A 23,984-nucleotide genomic window follows, 5' to 3' on the forward strand; every position below is an offset into this window, starting at 1 on the left:
ACAAGACATTCAACATCACATTGCATAAAAGAGATGCACACACGGATGAGGCACAACATTAAAACCACTCGCCCAATATTGTCTCATTTTTTCTCATGCTGATAAAAAAAGCAGTGTTCGGTCATCGATCTCAGGAATATCCCCTGGTGTCTGGAACTGGGATGTTTGGAGGGCATCCTTGTTTGCTGTGGTGGCATTTTGGGATTGAATTAAGAGGTTTCAGGAGTCGGGTCAGTTCATACCTTAAGTCAGGGATTCCAGACTAGAAATGCTGCTCTAGTCAATGAAAGAAATGTTGTTTGGGCTTAAACTGTAAGAAATAAATGTGTAAAATTGCAGAAAAAAATGTTGTTAGCTTCTTGACCAAACTGCCCTGTAATTATAAAACTGAAACAGAAAATATCATTTTATTGTGGACATATTGTAAAAAAATAGAAATTTCTGTAGTTTTATAATGGCACTTCTGGCTTCCGCTTTAAAGGATTGTTTTTTCCAATTGAAAAATAAGGAAGTGATATGATAAGGTGTGATATGAATGGGAGGACTTCATCAGAAAAAGCTGGAAAACTTATTAAAATACATTTAAAACCCCAAAAATTTAAGCCCTCCTTCACAATTTGTAAAGTCGTCCAGTGGACCAGACTGGACTCTTTGTCGGGCTGATTCTGGTCCCCAGGCCTTATTTTTGACACCTCTGCCTTAAGAGTTCCCTGAGCCATTCCTGACCAATTAGTATGGTTGGAGTGTGCTGTTGGTTCAGCAGCCTGAAATGACATGATGAAGGTTATCCACTTCACCTGTCAATCAGTATAGATTACATCACATTAAAAAAATTGCATTACATTGTATAATATCACATGATACATCACTATGGCACTGATTACATTATATATAAGATCAAATAACATTCTGACATTGTAGGCCCAAGTTTAAATCAGATCATATATGATCACATTTAATTATGACTCAGTGAGATCACGTGTGAGAACCAATATGTAACACAGATACAAAGCAGGACCTCGCTGACATATGCAATATGAAAATAAAAGAGCAGCTTCCAGTCAGCGATGGCTGTTTCACAAACTGTATCCTGGTTACAGATGCTTCATGTCACCTGAGGCCTAACCTGGCACCACAGGAAGCCATTTTTTTTTCCATTATGTCTTCCTGTAAAGCAGCCCAAACCCTGCTCATATATTAAGCTGATATGAAGAGATTACTAATGAGTGACAGAGACCTAACAAGCAAATTAAAAAAACAACAACAACAACAATAAAAAACAGTTTTAGCACACAAAACCTGTGATGAATTCTGTGTGTCCTAAATCAGATCCTTGTTTTTGAAATGTTTATTTATTGAATCGTTCTCTCGTCCGAGCATTTCAAGACATCCAGGGGGGTATTAATGGGCCACGCTGTTGTGATTCAACCAATGACGAGAACGGCGGGGAAACACTACACAGAGAGCGCCACTGGCAGCATGAATAAAAGGCAGGCAATGCGCGCAGGAGGGGAGGTCCGAGGCCCCGGGTAGGCTACGGGAAAAGGAGGTAGAGGCGGAGTCTGTCTGTGAGCGTATATGCATCTGTGCGCTTCCTCGCTCACCCCTCCTCTTTTTTTCTTTTTTAAACCACCCCACCCCCACCTCTGCTGCCCCCTCCCCCCTTCACCCCCCCTCCCCTCTCCCCGACCCCTCCTCCTCCTCCCCTCCTCCCATCGTGCTTGCCCGCCCCTGAGTCTGGAGCAGCAGCAGCAGCAGCAGCAGCAGTGGAGCTTCACTGCCTCTCCTCGCCTCACAGTGCGGGAATATACCAGCGGAGAGCAGAATGGATACGGAAGGGAGCCAGAGCAGCCTGTCCTCCGGCACGGACAACTCCCCCCACGACCCCTGGTAACAGCCCGAGTCCGTGCGCCCGTGTTTCGCTCGCCTCTCGGCCCGGTTTGAGTTCACCTTGGACTTAAGTTGAGTTCAGTGCGGGGAGCGAAGCCGCGCCGAGACAAAAGACAAGCACGCTGTGTGTGTTGTGTGTATGTGTGTGTGTCTCTCTCTCTATGTGTGGGATGGATAGACTCAGCGGAGGAGACGCAGACGCACCGCTTGCTTTCCGCCTGTTATTTCTCTCTCCCTCCCCTCCTCTTGTTTGTTTATTTTTCTCGCTTTTCCGCCAGAAGGCCACATTGTAACTTCTCTTCCATCATCTGGAAAATCCTCTCCTTTTTTTCCTCCTCCTCCTCCTCTAGGGGATTATAACGGCCCGACTGGCCGATTGGTGACTTCGCAACATGGCCGATGCTTTCTTCTTACTTTATTGATGCTATATTACGCACAGATCCTCCAGATTCCACCCTTCACTCAACGAATGTGCATGTGTTGTGCTTAAAAGACGCTTTGAGAAAAAATCTGTGACTTACAGCTTCTGTTTCTCTCATTCAGCAAAATGTTCATCGGGGGTCTGAGTTGGCAGACAACACAAGGTGAGCTGTCCCGCACGCTACTTTAATAAGTCTGGATGAAAGCCTCCTGTTTACTCCTTTTTAAATATAACGTTTGCTCTAATAATAGCTGTGGCGATAACCTGCGAGGCTTCTTGAAGTTTTAAGGAGAAACGCGGTGAACAGTTCAAATCAAAGCCTCCTATTCATTAAGGATCAAGCTCTAGGTTTAGAGTCGGGAGACGCAGGAGATTAATCGTGCGCACACGACGACTTGTCTGCCTTCCTTTCCTGTGCACTCGTTACACTCTTAATAACCTGAGGAGGGCATTCAGAGTAGAAAAAAAGGAAAAAAACACTAAAGTGATCGATTAATCAGCGTTAAAGCTGGAAGTTGGGCTCGTCATCATGAACCACGCTAGTGTTGTTGTTTTCCTTATTGGTAGCACTCCGCTCAATTCATTCATTTATTCGAAGAGCCGTGAGCTCAGGCTGACGCACGGGCACAGTTTAGTCTTGTTGCGACGGCCCGTGTTATTATCTCCACTGCTGCTGCTGCTGCTGTGTCAAAACAGCGAGCGTCACCAAGTGTGTAGCTTTGTTTGTGGTCCGCAGGGCCTAATGGGGCTGGTTGTGCTGAATGGCCAAAGAGAGCCCGGTGTAAAAACCTCGGCAGGACACACGCACACAAACACAACGTGGTCCGCCCGACCCCCATTGTCTCTCTTCAGCTACCGCACAGCACACCAGGGCCCTGTTTAGAGAGAAGTCCTTCTCTCATTCCCTTCCCCTTTAACGGTGTCTCCCCGGTGTCTTTGCAGAGGGCTTGAAGGAGTACTTCTGCAAATTCGGCGAGGTGAAGGAGTGCATGGTGATGCGGGATCCCGTTACCAAGCGGTCGAGGTAAGAAGGAGGCGTGTGCGCTCCGCCGTCCTATCACCGGATGCCTCATGCTCTTCCATGCTTTTCCATGAGAGCTGTCGTGAGTTTGCATTCTGATTTGTGCGTGTGCTTTCTCTCCCCCCCCCCCCCCCTCCCGCGTTTTACAGAGGGTTCGGCTTTGTAACATACACAGAACAAGCCGGTGTGGAAAAGGTTTTGGCGCAAAACAGACACGAGCTGGATTCTAAAACGGTGAGTTCTTAAACTTTTGAAGTGGATGCTACAACTTGGGAAACTTTTCTTACTCTGGGAGTGTGTAGCCTGTTTCTTCCTCCCCACCCCTTCTCTCTCTCGGTGCATTTTACCTCCAACCCTATGGCTTGTAAAGTTGAGGAGTGCATTTTGGAGCCCACACCCCTCCTCCTCCTCTCCTCTTCTGCTCATTTCCCCCTCCAAATCCTGGTTCAGGGCGCCAACATGAAAGCGTTCTTTCTTGGTCTTCATTGCCATGGTTACCTGGGGACCTGAATGGGGTAGGAGCCCCTTTGCAAAAACCCTCACAAGTTTTTATGCAGAGTAGAGAGTTCACAAGTTTTTTTCCCCTTATTTTTTTCATAGGAAATAGCAAGTGATAAGTTTTTTTTAGTGGCAGCTCTCAGAGGTTTTTGGGGGTGGCAAGAATTGTGGGAGTGGATTCCAAAACTGATGGCAGGGAGAAGGAAGACTGTGGGGTCAGAGCAGCTGAATTTAAATAGTGATGTAACTCTGAGATTTGTGAGTGTGTGTCTCTGTGATTTCCCCCTCCTACACTGCTTAAACATGAACAAACAAATGTGGGCAAATTTCACAAACCACTCACCAAACCAGAGGACAGGCAGCACCCTTGTGTTCAGGTAATTCATATTTTTGCGAGAGACAGTGACTTGGGCACGAGTGCGAATCTCTTTGGTTTGTTTTGGTGAGAATCCCAAATCCAGAGGCCCACATTTGAATATCTATTAAAGTGTGAATGCCTCTGTCTTGGTAATGCAGATTGGTTGTAGGATTGGGGACTGGGTGTGTCTTTGTCAGCTTGTTGTCTTTCCTAACCACACGTATGCAGACACACACAATAGGATCATTTGAGAGTGAAAATTGGTGGCACAGAAAGTCAGCAGGGCCCAGGGGCAGAGGAAAGGTAGAGTTGGTTAGTTTGTTGGAGCAGGCCTGTTGCTGGGGGTGACGCCAGCCTCAGGAGACGGTGCTGTAACTGCACAGCCCAGTGGGATTTATGTCTCCATAACAACTTCTCAGCTATTTTGCATTGACTTAAGGTTTGGTTGATTGGGTGGCACAAAGATAGTGTCAGGTTTTGTCAGGAATTTATAAGTACGCAAGATTATGATATCATGTTTGTTTTTTTAAGTGAGACTGTTCATAATTTAGAAAGTTTAAAGATGCAGTTTTGTGAAATAATCAGACCTTCAAGCACCACCGCTGGAGGTCCTGATATTTATTACAAAATGAGCGCTGCTGCTGGTAATCTCTCCATATATATTTTTTATTATTCCTTTTTCACCTTGCTTGGAAGTAGGTTCTAAGAAGCTGCAAAATATTACTCAGTGAGTCATGTTACCTCTTAAAACTAGGTGCTGCCAGAGCCTTTGAGAGCCAGAGCCTCTGTATTTGTGTGTGTGGGATGTGAACGCTGGTTTTGGACGCCTCTGGTAGCTCAGCTTGGCAGGCCACTGGTGGGGTTAGGCGTTGCCCTATTATAAACCAAAATACGGCATAAGGCTAAACAATAATAATGTTAATGACTCAAATGCAAGGCTGGGTTGCTCAGGTTGTTGTGGCAGCAGTCTGCGGGGGGAAGCGTGCCATGGTACCATTTATCCAACAAGGCGTTTTAAACGGGGGGTATGGTTGCCATTTTGTTGTTCCGTTTTGGAAATTTGAGCCCAGAATTTATTTGTTGCAAATCTCATATTTGCCAAATTGGAATGTATTTTTTTTTTCTTGCCTTGCTTGTAGCTTAATTCTCGAAACGCTACACAAAACGTATTTGAGAGAACGTTTTTGCATCACACCTGGAGTCTCCCTCTCCACAGTATTGTTTGATCAGCCTGAGACGTGAAAGAGGCATTCCTCACAGGCACGAGGAAGAATATTTGATGCTGTGATGTGTATGCCTTGTTATGCTGAGCTTTGGTTTGCGAGAAAATATGTGAAAGGCATGAAGCAGGGACGGGCGATGGCGTGAAAAGGAGAAAATGCACAGGGTGAGAAGTCAGGTGCAAACTAACCGGTGCAAGGTCCACGCTGCTTGGTTAGAAGTGGTATTAAACATTTACAGTCCTGGTACATCGTGCTAGCTGCCCTCGGAAAATGAAAGTCACAGGTTAAAATATGAACTGAACTGTTGTAATTGTTCAGTTATAATGCAATAACGCTGTCTGTTGTGTTCAGTGAGAGGGTCTGTCGAGGTTGTTGTTTTGGTTCGAGGTTAGATTTCCTGTCGGGGGCAGAGTGTGGCCTCGGGGCATTGGTGTGCTGCTGTATTTCCCTGGCCGGAGAAGAAGGGCACAACTGGTATTTGTTTTCTTGGAGAAAATGCTTCACTGGAACCGGTTACGGGAAGAAGTAAAAGACGAGGCCAGATATTCTCTGAAAAGAGACCACTTCTCGCTCCCTCTGTGTGGTGATTTCAGATTATTAAAGAAATTGTGGTGAATTATGGTTTTTGGAGATTAGTGTGATTATTTGGCATTTGCTATTTCTTCACAGGGAACTCTGTCTCTCAAAACGACCCCCTAAAAAGCCCAGTGTAGTGCTGAATACAGGTTACTGAAAACATTTTTAATAGAAGGCACAGACAGATAAGAAACACACTGATTATTTTTATTTTATGTGAATGTTTTTAGCGCAAGTAAGCTGGAATGTCCTTTTCAAGGTGTTTTATATAGTAGGTGGAAATGGCTGCTTTTGGCACCACTTGTCTGCGAGGCTAAAGAAGTCGTCAGCATTGTGCTAATATAGCCGTTTTCATCTGTAGCCCATGACATATGTTAGCAGCAGCCACTGTGGGCCACAGGCCCCATAGTCTGCAGTTGCTAGTGGTCTAACACCTGGTTAGTGGAGAGTTTAAATGCCAGGATGGGCTGCTCGCTCCTGATTGGAAGATTAGCTGTTAATGCTGACGTGCACGAAACAAGGAGAAGGGGGTGGAGAAGGTGAAGAATAGGAGAGAAGGGAAGGTACTGTGCTGTAATTAGTATGGATCTGTAAAGCAGCTAATCGGATTGAATGAAACAAACTGGATTGGGCTCCTGAGGTCCGTGCACGACCTCAGATCCGGGATAAAGCTTGGACCAGCTCTGAAGGTGGAGCGAGAGAGCTCTCTTGTCATGTTAAATGTACACAAACCCCCACCCCCACCCCACCCCAACAGTAAACACAACCGAGCACAGCAGCCACACAGGTTAGGAGCGTTACAAGCGGTAGGGACGGGGTTAGGTTGGAGGTCCTCATTAGTGAGCTTCGTTAACTAATTACTGTGCCATTCTTCAGCTGTGCAGATTGACCCGGCTGGCCTGAGACAAACCAAGTCTCCCTCTTACACTGTGTGCATGTATTGACATGTCAGCCCCTTTTGTGTCCTTGGGTGTTTATAGCTTTTTGTTAAGCTCATATTGATTATTTTGTCATAATGACGGTAGCCCGTGGTGTCTTTTTATCAACGTGGTTGCCCTTTTCTTGCGAGAATGTCTTGGAAACTCGGCCACTGTATCAGAGCTTGAATGTCTGTGTGTATATGCTCGTGTTTTCACCTATGAACTTTGCACGTATGTCACTTTGTATCCTCGTGTTAGCGTTTCCGCTCTCGCTGCATTGTTTGGGTGCTTGTGAATGCGTGTGTGTAAGTGTATATGTATGTGTGCCTGTGGGGGTAGCACGGGAGCCCCAGTTCCTCTACGGGCCCATCTGTTTTGTACTCTTTGTCCTGTTAATTAATGGAATCAGAGGGGCTGCCTGCTGGGACTGCCCCACTGCACCACCACACTGGACAGGCCCGCTTTCTCATGGGCTGACTCTGTTTTCCGAATGAATGCCTTCTCTTTCTCTCTGTGCTCTCTCACCTTTACACGTACGCATCTGCTGGTTTGACATTTTTAAAAAAAAAAATTTTCAAAATTTATTTATGCTTTGATTTTTGTTTTCCAGTTTGTAACACTGGTGGACACGCCGCGCCCTGCGAGGTGACTATTGGTCGTAGATTAGCGTAGTCTTAAAAGCTAAAACCACTAAAATCATACTGCAGGCTCTGCTGTCACTATGCTGCTTAGAATGAGCGGAGGTTGGATGTCATGAAGCAGGATGTTAGACCAGTTCATGAACACTCAGTTATAACTCTTGTCTGTCAAGTCTGGGAAAAGCACCTTTTTTTTTTCTTTCCAGAAAGGTTTTCACATTTTTCTTGAGTAGTTACGCTTTCACCAGTATGATTGGGAACGCTACGTGGCCGAGCTTCTTTTCAAATGTCAAGCCACCGAAGAGCTATTTCTGAGTGTTGCAAACAGTGACCTGGCTAAGTCATTTCACTTTTTGCTTTGTGGCCTATCTGTCTTCCTTGAGGCTAATCCGCCACTCTGATAGATGCTTTAGTTTTCATTTTTATTATTGCCTCCCTCTGAGTACTGCCAGATGTAGAAATTACATGTTAGATATATTCTGTTACTTCACTGAAGTGGAACGATTTTTTTTAACAGCATGGCATGACAGTAGCTGTAGTAGCACTGCTACAGATATTACATTAGGCCTAACGTAGCCTAGCTGGTAACCTTCAGTATTTTGAAGAGCTTCTGATAATTTACTAGCTGTAACAATACTGTTAATTTGTAAAAATGTGGCAATCTGATCCTAAAATTTATTAGCAAGACCGCTATATCGGTGTGATCACATATCTTGATTTCTTAGGTATTTAATTAGCCCATAAAAAAAATCATAATTTGTGTCCCGTCTTCCACCCCTCACCCTGAATTGGTCGCGTCAGATAATTGCCCCTTCTAGAGCCTGGTTCTGCTGGAGGCTTCTTCCTGTTAAAAGGGAGTTTTTCCTTCCCACTGTCAACAAGTGCTTGCTCATAGGTGCGAGGATCCTCTTGGCGATTTCTCTCTATTATTTTACATCATAAAGTAATTTGAGATGACTGTAATGGTGATTTGGCGCTATGTAAATACAGTTGAATTGAATTGAATCGTGCAAACATACTGATTTCACACTTCTTAAAAGAAAGGGGGTTTCTGAGAAAACTTAACTAATCAACATGCTGCTGGATGAATAAAAAAAAAGACTTGGACATTAGTGCTTGTTTACAACTAGCTTATAGAAACTGATGTTTTTTCCTTCGTGTGTTTACAATGGTGATAACAATGGACAATGTGGCTCGTGTTAGATGTCTGACCGCTGTCATTCTCAGCTCATGCTCTGCCACATGATCGCCTCAAGGCAGCTCCTGCCCTCTTGTCGTGTTAAAACGGTACAAGGCAGGTGGGCTGAACAGAAAGCCCGAGGCAGTGACCTCTTAGCACGTCAGTGCCAAGAGGAACAACGGACATTTTGCCCACGTACGCCAACCGGTGATGTCATTAGGATGTTACAGACGCTTGGAGTTGTTTAATTGTGATAGTTATATTGTGCTGTAATATAAATGAGTTTCTTTCTATTGTTTTTAGTAAACAGTGAAGCTAGTGTGTAGAAATTGATGCATCTGAGTTTGCAGTATTTGGGCTGGAATGATGTGAAGAAAAGCTTTGATATTAACTCTAAGTTGATACATATCTTCTCTCATTAAATACATTTCAAACATAGACTCCACAAAAAAGACGTTTAATTATTTTAAAAACATTTTTATTGAACAAGGTCAAATGCTGCCATGCTGGGTGTGAATGCGCGGTGTGAGTAAAATGAATTCTCTTATTCATGATCATCGTGCTTGATCACATCACAGTGACCCGATGTTCAGTTTATAAGTCAGCAATATTTGTGACACATTTAAATAAAAATGGCTAAAAAGCTGAATCATGTAGCGGGCAAACGCACACATCTGTAACACTGTAATGTCACATTTGGCCCACACAGACACAGAAATGCTGTGTTGTCATTGTTTGTGAGCGCGCTCGGTTGTAGCGGATAGTCGCTGGTGGCTTCGTGCGTCCTTGTCACCTTGGTCTTTGTGCACTGACCAGCTGGAGGTGACATGGCTCTTCTCATCTTTGTGTCCCACTTTAAGGTGTAAAGTCCCTCTGCAATCCCTTCCAAGGACGCTGCAGCTGCATCTTAGTTACACAGCGCTGTGCTCTCGAAGCGGCGCCAAATGTGAAGCACTTAAAGGTCCTCGAAGGATATATGTGTCAGTAGATTTGTCATCAGAAGCAGGGAATTATCACAGGGAAGAGATGAAAGGATTGTTTGAATATTGAACAAACACCCTCCTTTGTGTCGTGCGTATTGTTCACATTAGAACTAATTATTTTAAGCTATTTCACAGGGCACTTTTTACTGCCAATATCAATTCAATACCTCTGATAGCGGCCGTGGGAGACACGAGGGGTTTCGCTTCACACATCCAATTATTAGAACAAAGATGAAACTCTAAGACCATAATACACTACAAGGTCCTGTGACCTAAAAATCATCTCACTCGTCGGTTTGAGTGAGAATAACACGAGATTCCGCACAAATTTAAAATGCCAGGCCGAGCTTTGCATATTTAGCATTATTAAAGGCCAGCTCATTCAAAGCTCATTTACTTCTAATTTTATCTGTAACCTTGACCAATGCTGAGACATTCCAGTGGGGAGGAATATGGATACAGTCAAATCGAGCTAATCCAAAATGGAGCTTGTCAGGATTTGTGAGATTTAGAAAAAAAAAATCTATGTGTGATATATTCAGAATCTTAGATGCTCATTTTGGATTCAAGACTGCCCCGCTCTGTATAGTTTGTGGCGAAGATGCATTTAGTTGTGTCTCAACACACAATTCAGAGAAAGTACATATTCCTGTCTCACTGTGTATTTTGTTCCTTATGCGTGTTTGTTTAGCTGCCGTGTTTGGATTTTCGGGGGCTTGCATAAACAAGGGTCTACTATACATATTCGCGGATTAGCATACGATCTATTTCTGGACCTGTAGTCCAGACTTAGAGGCTCTGTCTTGTAACAAAATTCTAGTTAGTTAACAGGGTGATAATTCATTGATGTGCGCAGCGGTTTTTTGAACAGGAACTTTTGAGCAACAAACCCAGAGCAGGTAGAGATTCGGTGTCATTGCTGGGGAAAAAAAATCAAATGTCAGATATATTTTAATATCGCTTTCCTATAAGGGATAAGAAAAAAATATTATGTGCATTTCCAGTCCTGCAACCATTCAATGACACGTTTGAGGCTGGATAACTTGTGTTTATGGTTGCCAGTGATCCAAACTTGCTTATGCCGTGTCTGTTATTAGTATGATGGTACTTCCTTTGTAGCCTTACTGCTCCCAAATCCTTAATAAGTCTGTTATTGGAACAGAGTGTGAATTAGACATCTCTGTGGTCTAATTGACCCCAAACATAATAGTACGGAGCAGAACATGTAGTAACGTGTAGAAGGTGTGCAGCTTGTAAATTACTTTTTGGAAATGTAGTTGATTATATGTTTCCTGATGACCAGTCGTAGATTATTTATGTATTTGCTGCCTGTTTCTATTACAACAGAAAGAGTACAGCATTGATATCTATATTTTTTTTTTATATAAGCAAATCAAATGTATTGATTTATCACTTAAAAAACAACAACAAAAACTCACCATGACTCATCTTTTCCCTACAGATCGACCCAAAGGTGGCGTTTCCCCGCCGGGCTCAGCCTAAGGTGAGTGCATCCTGAAGGAGTTAACAGCAAGGAGGAGTGGAGATGATGTCATGTGTCACCCCTAATAAGGGAGCCCTGGTTGGCTGGGATTAGAGTCAGGCACATGATCTAATTGGAGCTACAATCCACTTGTCCAGCCTGACACCATGACCCTGTGTACACAGGCTCCTGTACTGCCGCCTGTATACGTGCACACACGCATACACATGCATTTTCTGGCTCACACCTAAATGGATGCTTGCACCGATTATTCGCCTGCACACATGCTGCTCGCGTGCACACGCCTCAGAGGCCTTAAATTGACATCAATTAGTCTGAATTCCAAGAAGAGCTTTAAGCAACCTTTGAGATTAGACAAACGCCAACCAACACAAAGTCTCTTTATCGCAGGCAGCTAGCACAGACCTAACGTTATTAGTGATAAAAGATACCTTCTTCTTCTTTTCCTTCTGCGCTGTTAGCTGGTGACCAGGACAAAGAAGATCTTTGTCGGAGGACTGTCAGTCAATACTACCATCGAAGATGTGAAGCAATATTTCGACCAGTTTGGAAAGGTAAAAAAAAAGGCACAAACCTACTAAATATTTGCAACCATCATGCTTAAGCCTTCACTCTGAAAAGCTGTTTTTCCGCTGGGCTGCTGCTGCTCAACCTTGGTCTGACCTTGACTTACCCTTCACAGATAATACCCATCATATTAGATATATGAGCATTTTAGTGGTTTTTAAGTGGCAGTTGATAGATAGATATGTTGCAAAGCTATATTGTATCAATAAAGGGACAACAAATATCAATTTTTTAATAAATCATTATCATCTCACCTGATAATAGGTGGCAACCTTTTTGCAAGCAGTTGCACTCTGACTGGGACTGACTGGAATCACTCTCAGAGAGGTTTTTAGACATTTGCAGATAATTGCTATTTAATTTATAAATACAGACAGATTGAGTCGACTCAACTGGCTGCCAGCTGTTTGTATTCTGCAGAACAGGAAGGCTGCTGAGCACAAACGTAATTGTTAAGTGTGTGTAGACAGCAGACGATATGTGATTTTTTTAAATTTATCACAGTTTATTGCTGTTTTATCAGAAACAGATTGTATATAACTGCAACATTATGACTTATGGCAACATTTGTGGCAGGTTTAAGCGGTTGGTGTGCTTGACATTAATAACTGAAGTGAGATAACTTTATCTTATTGGATAAAACAGATATTGGCTGTCTTGAGGATATAATTTGTAGTTGAAAAAAGAGTGATAAATCACAATATATGTTACTACAAAAGCTTAATATCTTATCGTGAGTGAGATATTGTGATAGTATTGTATCGTGTGGGTGTGTGGTGTTTACATCCTCTACTTTTAACCCAGATTTCTTAAGGTGGATGCTAATATTTTGTCAGCATTTGGCTGCTTGCAGCTCCTCTCTTAGTTTTAAGGAAGAATTAGCTTTTCGATTAGCCTAACAATTCATCCGTTAGCCAACAGTTGAAACTTTTTATAATTTATGAGCGTTAAGGTGTTTCATCTACTTTTAGTTCACAATTGAATAAAGTACAGAAACATTTCAATCAGTTATTTTTGAAGTGAATCATTTTTCAGTGGTTTTCAAGAGTTTGAGCTTACTGTTAGCTTCTAACAAGTTTTCACACTATAAGTGGGGAATTGTTGTGTTCAGGTGTTACAGTACTTTGATCAAATTACTTGATAAAAATTGTATCAAATTACTTCAGCTTGCCCGCAATCTGTCCGTGTACCTTCTGGTAGCTGCATAAGCACACCCTGGGGTACCTCTGGTTGGGCTTGGCTGCTCTAATAGACTGCATGCCTTTGATAGATTATATTCATCTACTGACTCTGTCCAGCTAAAAGTTTTTTTTAACTTTCCCTTTAAACTTTTTTTTCCGCGGAGAAAAAAACGACTTTTATGGCTTTTGTTTTAAGCATGTCCGTTTTTCGGTTCAAGTCGAGACACCTTAAGAAGAGAAAGCAGACCTGTTTTAGGAGAAAAAGTGAAACGAAGGCACGCAGTGAAAGTGAAAGAAACAAATGGTAAACGGTGTGCTGGGCTGTTATACATCCTTTTAACCTTAGCTAGCTTCTTCAGAAGTCCTCAGAGTGGGTTTCTCTAAAGAGTGCAAATATCAAAGAGGGGAAACAAAGAAAATGCTGTGTGGTCATCGGTGGCTCTGCTCCGTCAGCTTTAGCATGACTTAGTTTGTTAGTTTATCTCTCTTGTTGGCTGTTTTTGCTCTTTTCTGATCACATATTAGCATTTCTGGCTTCTGCATTTGGCCTGCTTAGCTCTTTTGAAAGAAATTTGGTGAAAGGCAAACACATGCTGTGGAGACAGATGAGTGGCCGGGGGTAGAGGGAGGTTAAAAAAAAAAAAGCAGGAGGGGAAGAGGGAGAGGGAGATGGCAGGGGACTGAAAGGGAAGAAGAAACCCCCCGTGGAGAGAGAGTGGGAGGGGAACTCAGAAAAAGGTTGAAGGGCAGAGGGAAGGAGGAATGCTGAGATAGTTGTGAGGGGCAAAAGTGATTATTAAAGGGGGGGAAAAAAGGACCAATCTGATGAGAAATAAGTGTGTTAAATTATCCATAAAGCGTGGCATGTTGGGTTAGTTTTTAGCAAACTACTGTGTGCGCGAATGGAGAACAGCCTTTTCAGTATTAACTAATCAAATGCAACAGCTGCTCCTGTAACAGCCCCCCCACCTTACCCAAAATCAGTACTTCAGACACCCTCCCATCTCACACACACAAACACACACCCTGCTCTAGTCGCTCTCAGCTTGTTGCCGTGGTGACCTGCCTTCGCCCATTGTCCCGCTATAATCCAGTGCTTTTTTTGTGTGTTTCCTTTAAAAAAAAAATGTGCGAGAAGTGTGTATTTGCATGAATGGAAAGACGGGCGTGCTTGTGAAAGTGTGACAGTGGCATCGTCGTGGATGCGAGCTTGCATGCATTTGTCCCCGTGCAGACGGAGAGCGAGGCTCACAGCCGGCGATCCAGTTGTCACAAACATTAAGTGTGCGCCTCTGCCGCCGTTGGTGAGCAGGACAGTCTGAAAATGAGCATTGCTTCAGGATGTGGGCCTAATGGGTTGGAAGAAATTAACAGCACGAAGCTCCTTCTGCCTCGTGTCTGCCTGTGTTTTCTCTCAGTTGGCCTCTGACTCATGTTTGAGGTATTACTGTATTTCAGGTACTGGTTCAAATTTAAAGAACGCCGTTTAATTCCGGCCCGCGTGCTCACGGAAGACCTGGATTTGTGAGCGTGTGACCCGTGGCACCGATTCAGGTGGCTGTTGTGACATGTGACACGTTTCTCCTCGGTGCACTCGCTTAAAATGGCTGTTTGCAGTCTGTGTGCCGAATCATTTCTCCTCGGTGATTACAGACACTCATATCTAAGACAACACTCCCTCCGCAGGATGAGGGAATATTTGGACTGTTTGGACACGTGAGACCAAAGCTGTATCGTGGATAGCGGCGATCCCACAGTGCATTCCTGCTGAGCGGGAGGTATTTCTTGTTTATTATCTGAGCCTGGTTACAAGGTGCAGGTTTGGTTGGAGCAGGACTCAGTGTCCTGTTTATTTTCATACTGTGGTACCGCCTTGCAAGGAAAACACAGAATGCACTCTGCATTTTATGCAAGTCTTTGATATGTGCCGAAGTTGTTGTTGTTGTTTTTTAGCAAGCCTCTAAGAACACCTACATAAACTTCATTACTTGGACTAGGGTGGCTGCTCGGTTGTTGACGCGTCAGGTGTTCTGGGCCAACCTGAGGAGTCAGAGGCTTTTGTTTACATGTGATTTCCTAGTCGAAACAATCTGAGGGCCTCTTGCTAAATGTTCCCAGGCCAATGAGACTGCAGCAGCCATGTTTCGATTAGAAGTCTGAAATGAGCGTCTTGTAATTTCCCTCAAGCTCATGTGGTTCTTTTTTTTTTTTTTGGCCAAAGCTGAATATAAGACCTGTCCACACACAGAAATGTGTTTAACATTTCAGGCATTAGCATTTCAGGCATTTTGGGCGTACAGTCAGTTAGGTTTAATCCAAAGGAAATCTCTTGTTTTCATGCCTGTTTACCCTGCCTCTCTGTATCTTACGTGAAAAGCCCGATGATTTCAAATCTTCATTTTTAAGTAAACCCAGCGAGTAGGTTAGCAAGCAAACGAAGGAGCGGATAGGATGAAAAAAGCAGCATGGACAGGGCAGACGGGAAAAGTTGGGACTCCACTCACCCATGTGAGCTGGCGATTAGAAGGCTTGACTGAACACTTTGTCTGCTGGCCTGTTTAGAGAGAGATGGCCGGAGAGAGCGAGCGAGAATGAAACGAGGGAGGGAGATGTGAGGAGACGGCGGGGAAAAAATGTGAATGCCACCTTTCATAATCTGGCAGAAAAGTGTAATGGACTTGTCAGCAAACACTTGTTCTTCAGTACAATAGCGGTACGCTTCACTAAAAAGCGGTTATTTTTAATGCCGCTCTCGGGAAGCAGCTCGGGATCTCGGCTGACCCTCGTTCTCTGTACATCTGAGAATGTCAGAACTATGAGAATATGACCTTAAGTTTACTTCGGCTCTGCATGCATGCTGAGTAGTTAGCGATAGAGCTGCTGCTAAATCAATCTCAGAACTTACAGCTATCCAATCAGATTGTCTTACAGCACCCTGGGCAGTGGACATCGTGAGATCTTCTCCTTATTGGTTTTGGCAAAGGCGAGGGGGGCTGGTGTGTGGCCACAGTCTGCAGATCTTTCTGTTCTCATGGAGGACAATTAGCAGAACCATGTTTGCACTACTATACTGCTTATTATCTGTAATTTTTTTTTTTCTGTTTCCAATACTTAAGATCTCCTCTGGCTGGCAGGGTTTGCTCATCTCTTCCAGAATAGATGTTGCTAATGCTAACAGGAGGACTAGCTGTGAGTGTAACTCTACTCTTATGATAACATGTTGGCCTGCAGCTGTCTACTTGCTGTCCTCTTCCCTGGCTCTCTGCTGTGTCATTGAGTCTGGATGACCGGAAGGCTGGAAGACATGAGGGGGAGAGGAAAGGAGAGGGGAAGGGAGGAGGAGGAGGGGGTTGCAGGATAAAAACTGAATGAAGGACAGCAAGAGGAGCACAGGGGGGAGCTCTGTGTGTGTTTGCGTGTGTGTGTCCCATGCTATATGTTAACAAGGATGAGAGTGAGGAGGGCTGTAGACGCAACCTTGATCCTCTTTGCATATATCATTTTTCACTTTCGTTGGTGCAAACACTTGCACAGGCTTGATCTCAATCAGACGAGAAGGCGTGCATGTGTGTTTTTCATCTGAGATACGTTTTAGAAATCAAGTGACCTGCCTACCCAGAGGCCTCAGGCACTCAGGTTACACTGGTTTGGGTTTCAGCACGCGCTGCCTAATGAAAATAGCCATGTGGTAGGGCTTTGGCATATTATATCATCGTCCCCGATAATATGGTTATTTTTGCTGATATAAAAACATCATATCGCGATATCATACATGCTACAGCAATGCCATATGGTCCCCAGTGCGAGCAGCAAGGAGACAGGCCCAGGCATGTCTGACAGCAAGAGCGGTAGCTAGAAAAGCAGCTGCTGCAGCACCCTCCAAGCAAAGCACGGTACTTTGAAAAAATGTGAGAAAATTTGACCCACTAAAGGTGGAAATAACAAACATGGCAAAAACACACCCTTGAGTACAAAGCAGGCTATGAAGCAGGAGACACTAGCAGCCCGTGATGTGGGACCCAACAGTAAACAAATGACTCAACCGAGCATGCTAGAGCACTCTCCATATGACAGGAAGAGCGAACGGCGGATGGAAATTACTGATGCGGTTACACGGTGTTAGAGCAGGGCTTTAAGCAGCTGATTAGAAAGCTCGACCCTGAGAAACAACAGGTAGAAAACACTTTCATCTTTATTGTGTGACAATACTGTGCAGGCAGACAAGTTGCAAGGTTAAGTTACTGTAGTTACTGTTAAACTAAAGCACGACGCAGTTATTTTATAGTTTTACTTAAATGTCCCTGGGAAAGCACAACCTGGGCTAGTTTCATGCTCACGTTTGAATTTCTGCTGTGTCACTGTATATACTGTTGTGTCACTACCATTGCACTGTAATGCTCCTGCAGCTGCTGCTGGCACCTTGTTTCAATAGATTCACACTGGTAATTAGGAAGTGTATCATCAGTGACAGCAGCTCATTGGAAAAGAAGGTTGGTAAATGCTCTTCATTTACTTACACTTACAAATGCTGCCGCCTGCAAGCTGCGAGCGTCGATACGACGTTCAGTCTTCTTTTTAAATATATTGTTGTTTTCTTGAAATAATCATGATATAATGTTGAAGCTGTATCGCTCACCACTACCATGCAGTCACACTCATGTGTCTCTGTTGTTTTGCTGCTAAAGACTGAAAATGTGAAAGTTTTTACTTTCACCTTGATCCCAGGCCTTGGCTTCTCCGTGTGTCTCCTTATGCCGTAAGAAGCTGCTAACTTTCCTGCCAGTGAAGGACGAGGGAGGGAGGGATTGGGATAAAAAAAAAGGGGGGGAGGAGGTGGAATATGAATAGGGCAGTGGAGTGAGTGCAAAAAGGAAAGTGGAGGAAGAAGGAGAATAAAAGGAGAGCGTGTTGACAAAAACCTCAGCTCACTTCATTCTCTACTCTATAATCCAGAATGCTCACTGGCAGGCTTCCTACCTGCCATCAAGACTTTTAACTTTTATCAATCTTTTTATTGCTGTTATTCATCACAGCATTATTTATCAGCCCTTCTTCTTTTCTCTCCAGCTATTGAAATGAGCTGGAGTGGGTGTGTGTGCTTGTGTGTGTGTGTGTGTGTGTGTGTGTGGGGGGGGGGGGGTGAATTCTTCTAATTGAAATTCTTTGCATGGTCTCCATGGGAATGTTAAACTTTGCAGAGAGGGAAAGAAAGACAGCGAGGGTGAACAAATGAAAGCAAAAGAAGGGCGAGAGCGGGACAGAGTTTGTAAGAACTTGGGTGAAGGACGGAGGCAGAGCGAAGAATGGGGAACATTCAGCGCCTCTTTTTTACCGCTGATATATTGCATTTCATTTTATTTTTTTACACGGCGCCCCCTTTTCCCCTGTTTTCCCCGTCGCGCTCTTCCCCTCTCACCCTTCCATTCTTTTTTCTTCTCTCCTTTGTCACCTGTCACCCCGCCCAAGTCTCTGCCCTCCACCCTCTCCATCTGTTTTCCCCTCTTACTCCGATGCTAAAGAGGGACAATGGCACCCCATGCTGTGTAATGATGTGCACGCGCGCGCGTGTTAAGATGTCCGAGCTCATCTATTCTGTGCTTTGTTCTCACAGGTCGATGATGCCATGCTCATGTTTGACAAAACAACCAACAGACATAGAGGTGCGTACCCAGAGTTATACTCAAATGTGCACCCGCCCGCATTATGTTGATACGCTTAAGTGGGACCACGATGGAGTCATTAGCTCTGGTGATCTAGCTAAAAAAAAATTCAAACAAACAAATTTTTCTTAACGTTGTCTTTCCTCGCTCTCACCTACTTCTGTTTATACAAAGTCAGGATCTAAGTTAAGACAAGTGGGGAAGGGGGGGAGAAAGAAAAGAGCAGGGTGGAGTTAGCCACGCCCTATCCCCCCTCTCTTCCATGATGCTAACACCTTAATTGACAAGCAAGACCTGTGAGGTTGGCCTCAGCTCTTTGGGTTGCACGTTACAAAAGGGAGACATTAAAGAGATCACATGTTTTCTGATAACTGTGCTCGTTCTTCCATCTCATTATAACCACTCATATCCAGAGCTTGTGTAAAGGTGGAAAATTCAACATGCTTTCAAATGTTGCTCAAATGTTACAAGGGTTTCTTTAAGAGTTTTTTCTCTCTCGCTCTTTTCCAGGTTTTGGTTTTGTTACCTTTGAGAATGAAGATGTGGTTGAGAAAGTGTGTGAGATCCACTTCCATGAGATCAACAACAAAATGGTACGGACGTGAGCTGTAAAAAATATTTAGAGCATGGTTTACTCGGTGGTGTAGGGATTTGTTCCCAGTGTCCCAACTGCCAGACCGAATCATGTGGCGTAACTGCTGTGTGTCTTTATTTCAGTAGTTTTTTTTACTAACTCTCTGTTTTCTTTGCTTTAGGTGGAGTGCAAGAAAGCCCAGCCCAAGGAAGTGATGACGCCGACAGGCTCAGCCAGAGGCCGTTCCAGGGTGATGCCCTACGGGATGGACGCTTTTATGCTGGGCATTGGCATGTTAGGTAAAGTATTAAACAAACAGCAAATGTTAATCAAGTGCTAGCACTGATTGACACCATTTTTCTTTACGAAGACAGAAATAACAGATTATGCGAGTATGTGTGTGTAACTTAGTTTTAGATTGTATGTATTCTAAAAATACTCAAAAAAAGTAACAGGAGAATAAACTCAGACATCTAGAATGTGGAAAAACACCGACACGAGACATATTTCTGTATGTGTTGCTGATCAGAAATAACAGAAAAGGAACCAAATCACAATATTCACTTATCCTCAAATTTCAGTAGTGCCTTGAAAATGTCTTCTGTGCATTAATTTAGCTGGGACTAGCTCAGCAATTTGAACGCATTTCTTAGGTTTCCTCATTCACACTGAAGGAGCTGCTTTAAAAATTAAGAAATGTCATATTGTAGGTGCACCCTCCGCTCAAAAATATTTAGGCTACGTAAGCTAAACGCCTGCTTTCAATGACGTTATTCTCTGTGATGTATCGAATGTTTAGAGGTCACGGACTGAAGGGCTCCACACGCTGGAGTAAAAATACAGTATGAAGAGATCCTCATTGAGAAATCAAAACCGAGAGCTACATTAGCTGTAGTTTGTGGTTGTTTGATGCCCTCTACTGGCAAATTTCAGATCGTAATACATAATCTCAGTAAGGGCCTGTAAATGTCAGTGACTCATACTATCAGGTCTGGCTCATGTGTAATTCATCTCTAATGACCCCATTTCCCGCAGACGTTAAGCTAATGTGTATGCCTGGATCACCAAGTGTCCGGAGCTTCGCCTTAAATTTCAAAATATTCCGAGGTTGATTAAAATGAACCCCGGATGAGGGAAAGTAAAATCAAATAAATGACCTTAAATCACTCAGTAGTTAATAATAGCCATCTTTACTGTAACTCCTTCGTAGCTGCACTCTGTTGTACAAGAGCAGAGGAAATTACCTTATAGGAGATCGCTTAGCTAACTGCCACTGCAGCAGGTGAATGTATGACTGCACTCTTGAGGTGGTTCCAAAAATAAACCTGGATAGATCAGATGGCTAGATCTGCCTGTGTGTACTCATCGTGATTTCTGCTCACACACCAAGCAGCCTCCCCTAAAACTCATTTTCTGATTTCGCCATCATGCTCCTTTATACAGTCAATTAATCCTCTCTCTCTTTCTCTCTCCAACAGGCTACCCGGGTTTTCAGACTGCTACCTACACCAGCCGCAGTTACTCTGGTATTGCGCCTGGATACACCTACCAGTTCCCAGGTACGTCTGCATAAGCCTCGATCACAGCGCACTGACTCTCTTTAGGCCTGCAGACAAGGACAGAGTAAAGGCTAAAGGCTACAGGCTGCGGCATGCTGACAATTTTTAACAGCGCGAGGCGAAACATGTATGAACAGCAACGGCCACGTGGCTAGACGCTCATGTGCGCGCTCAGGTTCGCGTGTCATGCCGCCTTCATTTCAGCTGCAGCAAGTGTGATTTTAAAGCACTCTTGTCTGTAATTTAAACCCTCTGCACTTTCTGAAACATTGTCTTCTGTTTCGAATGTTAGTTATTGATGTTTTTTGCCTTTCATTTGTGATATTGAACCTTCTTCCTCTTATATTCTTCTTTGTTTATTTGATCTGCTTATGTAAGCCCCATTCAATTGGCCGTATCGCCCCTCCTTTTCCTTTGCTCCCACCTTCCTGCCTGTCCTTACAGTAGGTTTTCTTTTTTTGTTTTGTTCTGTTTTGTTTTTACTTTCTGTGCTCGTGCATCTATGTTGACATTGTCTTTGTGTGCGTGTGTGCCTTTGTAGTATGGCTGGTGGATGGCGACTATTTACAAAGACATTTTTCTCTCTCTGGATCTTCTCTGTTTCTAGAATTCCATTTAGAGAGGACCCCCCTCCTGACATCATCCCATCCTCCTGAGCTGGCAGGTGAGTGTTGCCGCAACCCCTCTGAGAACCTAAAAAGAAAACCCAAAGCTGTTTAGCAGCAGAAACCCACGTTAAACCATGAAGCCCATCTTTACTAAATGCAGTAACCCTTAATCACTGGGATACTTCTTCAAAAACAAAAGCAGCATAACCCAAAAAACAAACCTGTTTACTTTTACTTTTAAAATCAGATTTAGATTAAATTTTTGATTAAAGAAATAGTCCGCCTATGTACATACATGTGAGGCAATCCAGCAGTAGGTAGAAATGGGGTTCAAAGGTAATGCAAACGACCTTGCAGACTTTTCAAGAATCAAACATTTGTTGATGTAGCTTTGTTTTCACAAAGCTACTGTGGAGGTCGCCTTAAAATGTCTTTTTCCCTTAAGCACCATTCCCAAACATGCTGTGAGTAAACTAAATCCTGGGTTAAAACAAGGTCAAACTGAATTCACAATGTTATTAAAAATAAAAATATGAACCCCCAGGTATTGGTTAGCACTGTTATAGTAAGAAGGTTTCTGGCTCAGACCTCCTGGCCGGCTGGATTCTGTACGGAGTTTGCATGCTGTCTCCTCCCACAGTCCAAAGACATGCATGGTAGGTTAATCTGTGATTGGCCATTGCGAACCCATTGACCAGTGACCTACCCCGGGTCTACCATGCGTCTTGCCTAAACTCATCTTGGGTGGGCTACAGCCTCCCATCAACCTTCAACTGGATAAGCAGTTAAGGAAATTGATGGAGCGATTTATGGATGTACACTAAACGAGCTAAAGAATTCCATTTTGCTTTGAAGACTACTTCTGACAGAGGTGACAAGATATGATGATATATTGGGCTAAAAGCTTTTAGGTTGCTCCTAACTCTGCCGGTAAATACTTTTAGCCTTTGGATGTGTTGTGCATGCGGCCTGATCTACAAGCAGCTGTGCCTTTACACTGACATCTAGTGGCTCTGAGCTGTACTTACATCTTTACTTAGAAACGCCATCCTCTTTGATTTTAGCCATCATTTTGTGTCTTATTTAATGCATCAAGCCAGATGCTATAGGATGCTAGATTATTAAACCTTACACCAGTGGTATTTAAATGACATGTCAGATCTCTGGGTCAGCTGTCAGTTCAGCCACACTGAGCTGTAGATCATGACATACGTGTTGTGTGACAGTTTTGTTTGTTGTGTAATCCTCAGCCATTCCCCTGACTGCATACGGACCAATGGCAGCAGCTGCAGCAGCCGCCGCGGTAGTTAGAGGTATGTCCCTGTTTGTCTGCGAAAGAGTGTGAATAGCAGGAGTGTGTGCATGTTTACAAATTTGCATGCTCGCCTTACTCACAATGAGCGCGTGCGTGATGGCCTGGTTGGAGAAATAAAGGAATATTTTTAGACATGTGCATGTTTCTATGTGTGTGTGTGTGAGAGAGAAAACCCTCCAGTGTTTAACACTGACTTGTCTCTCCTGCCTCTCAGGCTCCACCCCTTCACGCACAGCTGGCTTCCTGGGCACCAGCAGCCCTGGACCAATGGCTGACCTGTACGCTGCAGCCAATCAGGACTCAGGAGTCAGCAGCTACATCAGTGCAGCTAGCCCCGCCCCCAGCACAGGGTTCAGCCATGGTATAGGGGTAGGTCACAGGCTCCCTTCCTCACCCACCAACTCACTCAGACTTACATGCATGCATGAATGCACACGTGTGTTGACAAAGCTGCTAGAAGTGTATTCATCTTTGCCTCTATGTGTGTGTATGTGTGTGTCCTCAGGGTCCTCTGATTGCTACTGCCTTCACTAATGGCTACCACTGAGAAGTCTCAGGTCACCGAGGGATGGGAGGGCGTCTCCTCTGCTGATGAGCCAATCACAATGCTGACTGCCCACTGATGGCACAACCTGATTGGCCAGCCACCGGCTCTTTACCGGGCTCTCCTGGCTCCATATGGCTCCGCCCACCGACTGAATATCTTTTTAAATCCAGAACTCTTGTTTCTGCTGTACTAATGTCACTTCAACATAACTTCCCTGTTTTCTCCTCTTTTGTCCTCATCATGTAGTCGAATAACTAGAGCCCACCCCCTCTCCCCCCTCAGTTATCCATTTTTTCCCTTTTGAAGCTGAGAAAAAGAAACTGCAAAAAAAAAAAAAAAAATCTCCAAGAAAACATTTGTCATCGTTGACAAAGACACAGACAACTATTTTGAGTTTTTATTATCGTCATTTTAAACTTCACTTCCATCGTTAATCCTTCCCAGCTGTCGCGATGATGTTAACAGAAGCAGAAAGAAGGAGAAAAAAAAAGAAAGCTGTGCGAGATGAGATGGGTCTCAAAGCCGTTTTTAACAAAGGAAGAACAAATCCAACACAGTCCTTTTTTTAACTCGAGTCTCACGGAAACATGGAGGAAAAAAAACAAAAAAACAACCAACAACAACAAAAGTTAAATGTATATTTTGGTAGTCTCTAAAAACAAACAAAAAAAAACAACCTTTGTAATATTGTTATTAATATTGACATAATAATCTGTAAGGTATTTTATTCTGTAATTGGTTTTAAAGCAATGTTTTTATGT

The 23,984-nt window shown here is 43.7% G+C and overlaps 1 protein-coding gene across 1 annotated transcript; it reads left to right on the forward strand.

Annotated features, from left to right (window-relative positions):
- Positions 1–1,722: 1,722 nt before the first annotated feature.
- On the forward strand, positions 1,723–23,872 carry LOC146518881 (RNA-binding protein Musashi homolog 1-like). The gene is made up of 14 exons (XM_085159320.1): positions 1,723–1,890; positions 2,434–2,474; positions 3,254–3,335; positions 3,482–3,566; positions 11,171–11,212; positions 11,674–11,766; positions 18,572–18,620; positions 19,131–19,213; positions 19,376–19,493; positions 20,673–20,753; positions 21,361–21,417; positions 22,612–22,674; positions 22,891–23,045; positions 23,182–23,872. The coding sequence occupies exons 1-14, from the start codon at positions 1,826–1,828 to the stop codon at positions 23,221–23,223; spliced, it is 1,056 nt and encodes a 351-aa protein (XP_085015446.1). The 5' UTR covers positions 1,723–1,825; the 3' UTR covers positions 23,224–23,872.
- The last annotated feature ends 112 nt before the right edge of the window (positions 23,873–23,984 follow it).

This window comes from Neolamprologus multifasciatus, chromosome 5, assembly GCF_963576455.1.
Source record: "Neolamprologus multifasciatus chromosome 5, fNeoMul1.2, whole genome shotgun sequence".
Taxonomy (NCBI): domain Eukaryota; kingdom Metazoa; phylum Chordata; class Actinopteri; order Cichliformes; family Cichlidae; genus Neolamprologus; species Neolamprologus multifasciatus.

What these genes read in the sequence shown, in the direction of transcription:
- LOC146518881 (XM_085159320.1), top strand. Translation starts at nt 1,826, where the DNA reads ATGGATACGGAAGGGAGCCAGAGCAGCCTGTCCTCCGGCACGGACAAC. An exon ending in ATACACCTACCAGTTCCCAG is followed by an intron (nt 20,754 to 21,360) that starts GTACGTCTGCAT and finishes CTCTGTTTCTAG; the next exon opens with AATTCCATTTAGAGAGGACC. An exon ending in AGCCGCCGCGGTAGTTAGAG is followed by an intron (nt 22,675 to 22,890) that starts GTATGTCCCTGT and finishes CCTGCCTCTCAG; the next exon opens with GCTCCACCCCTTCACGCACA.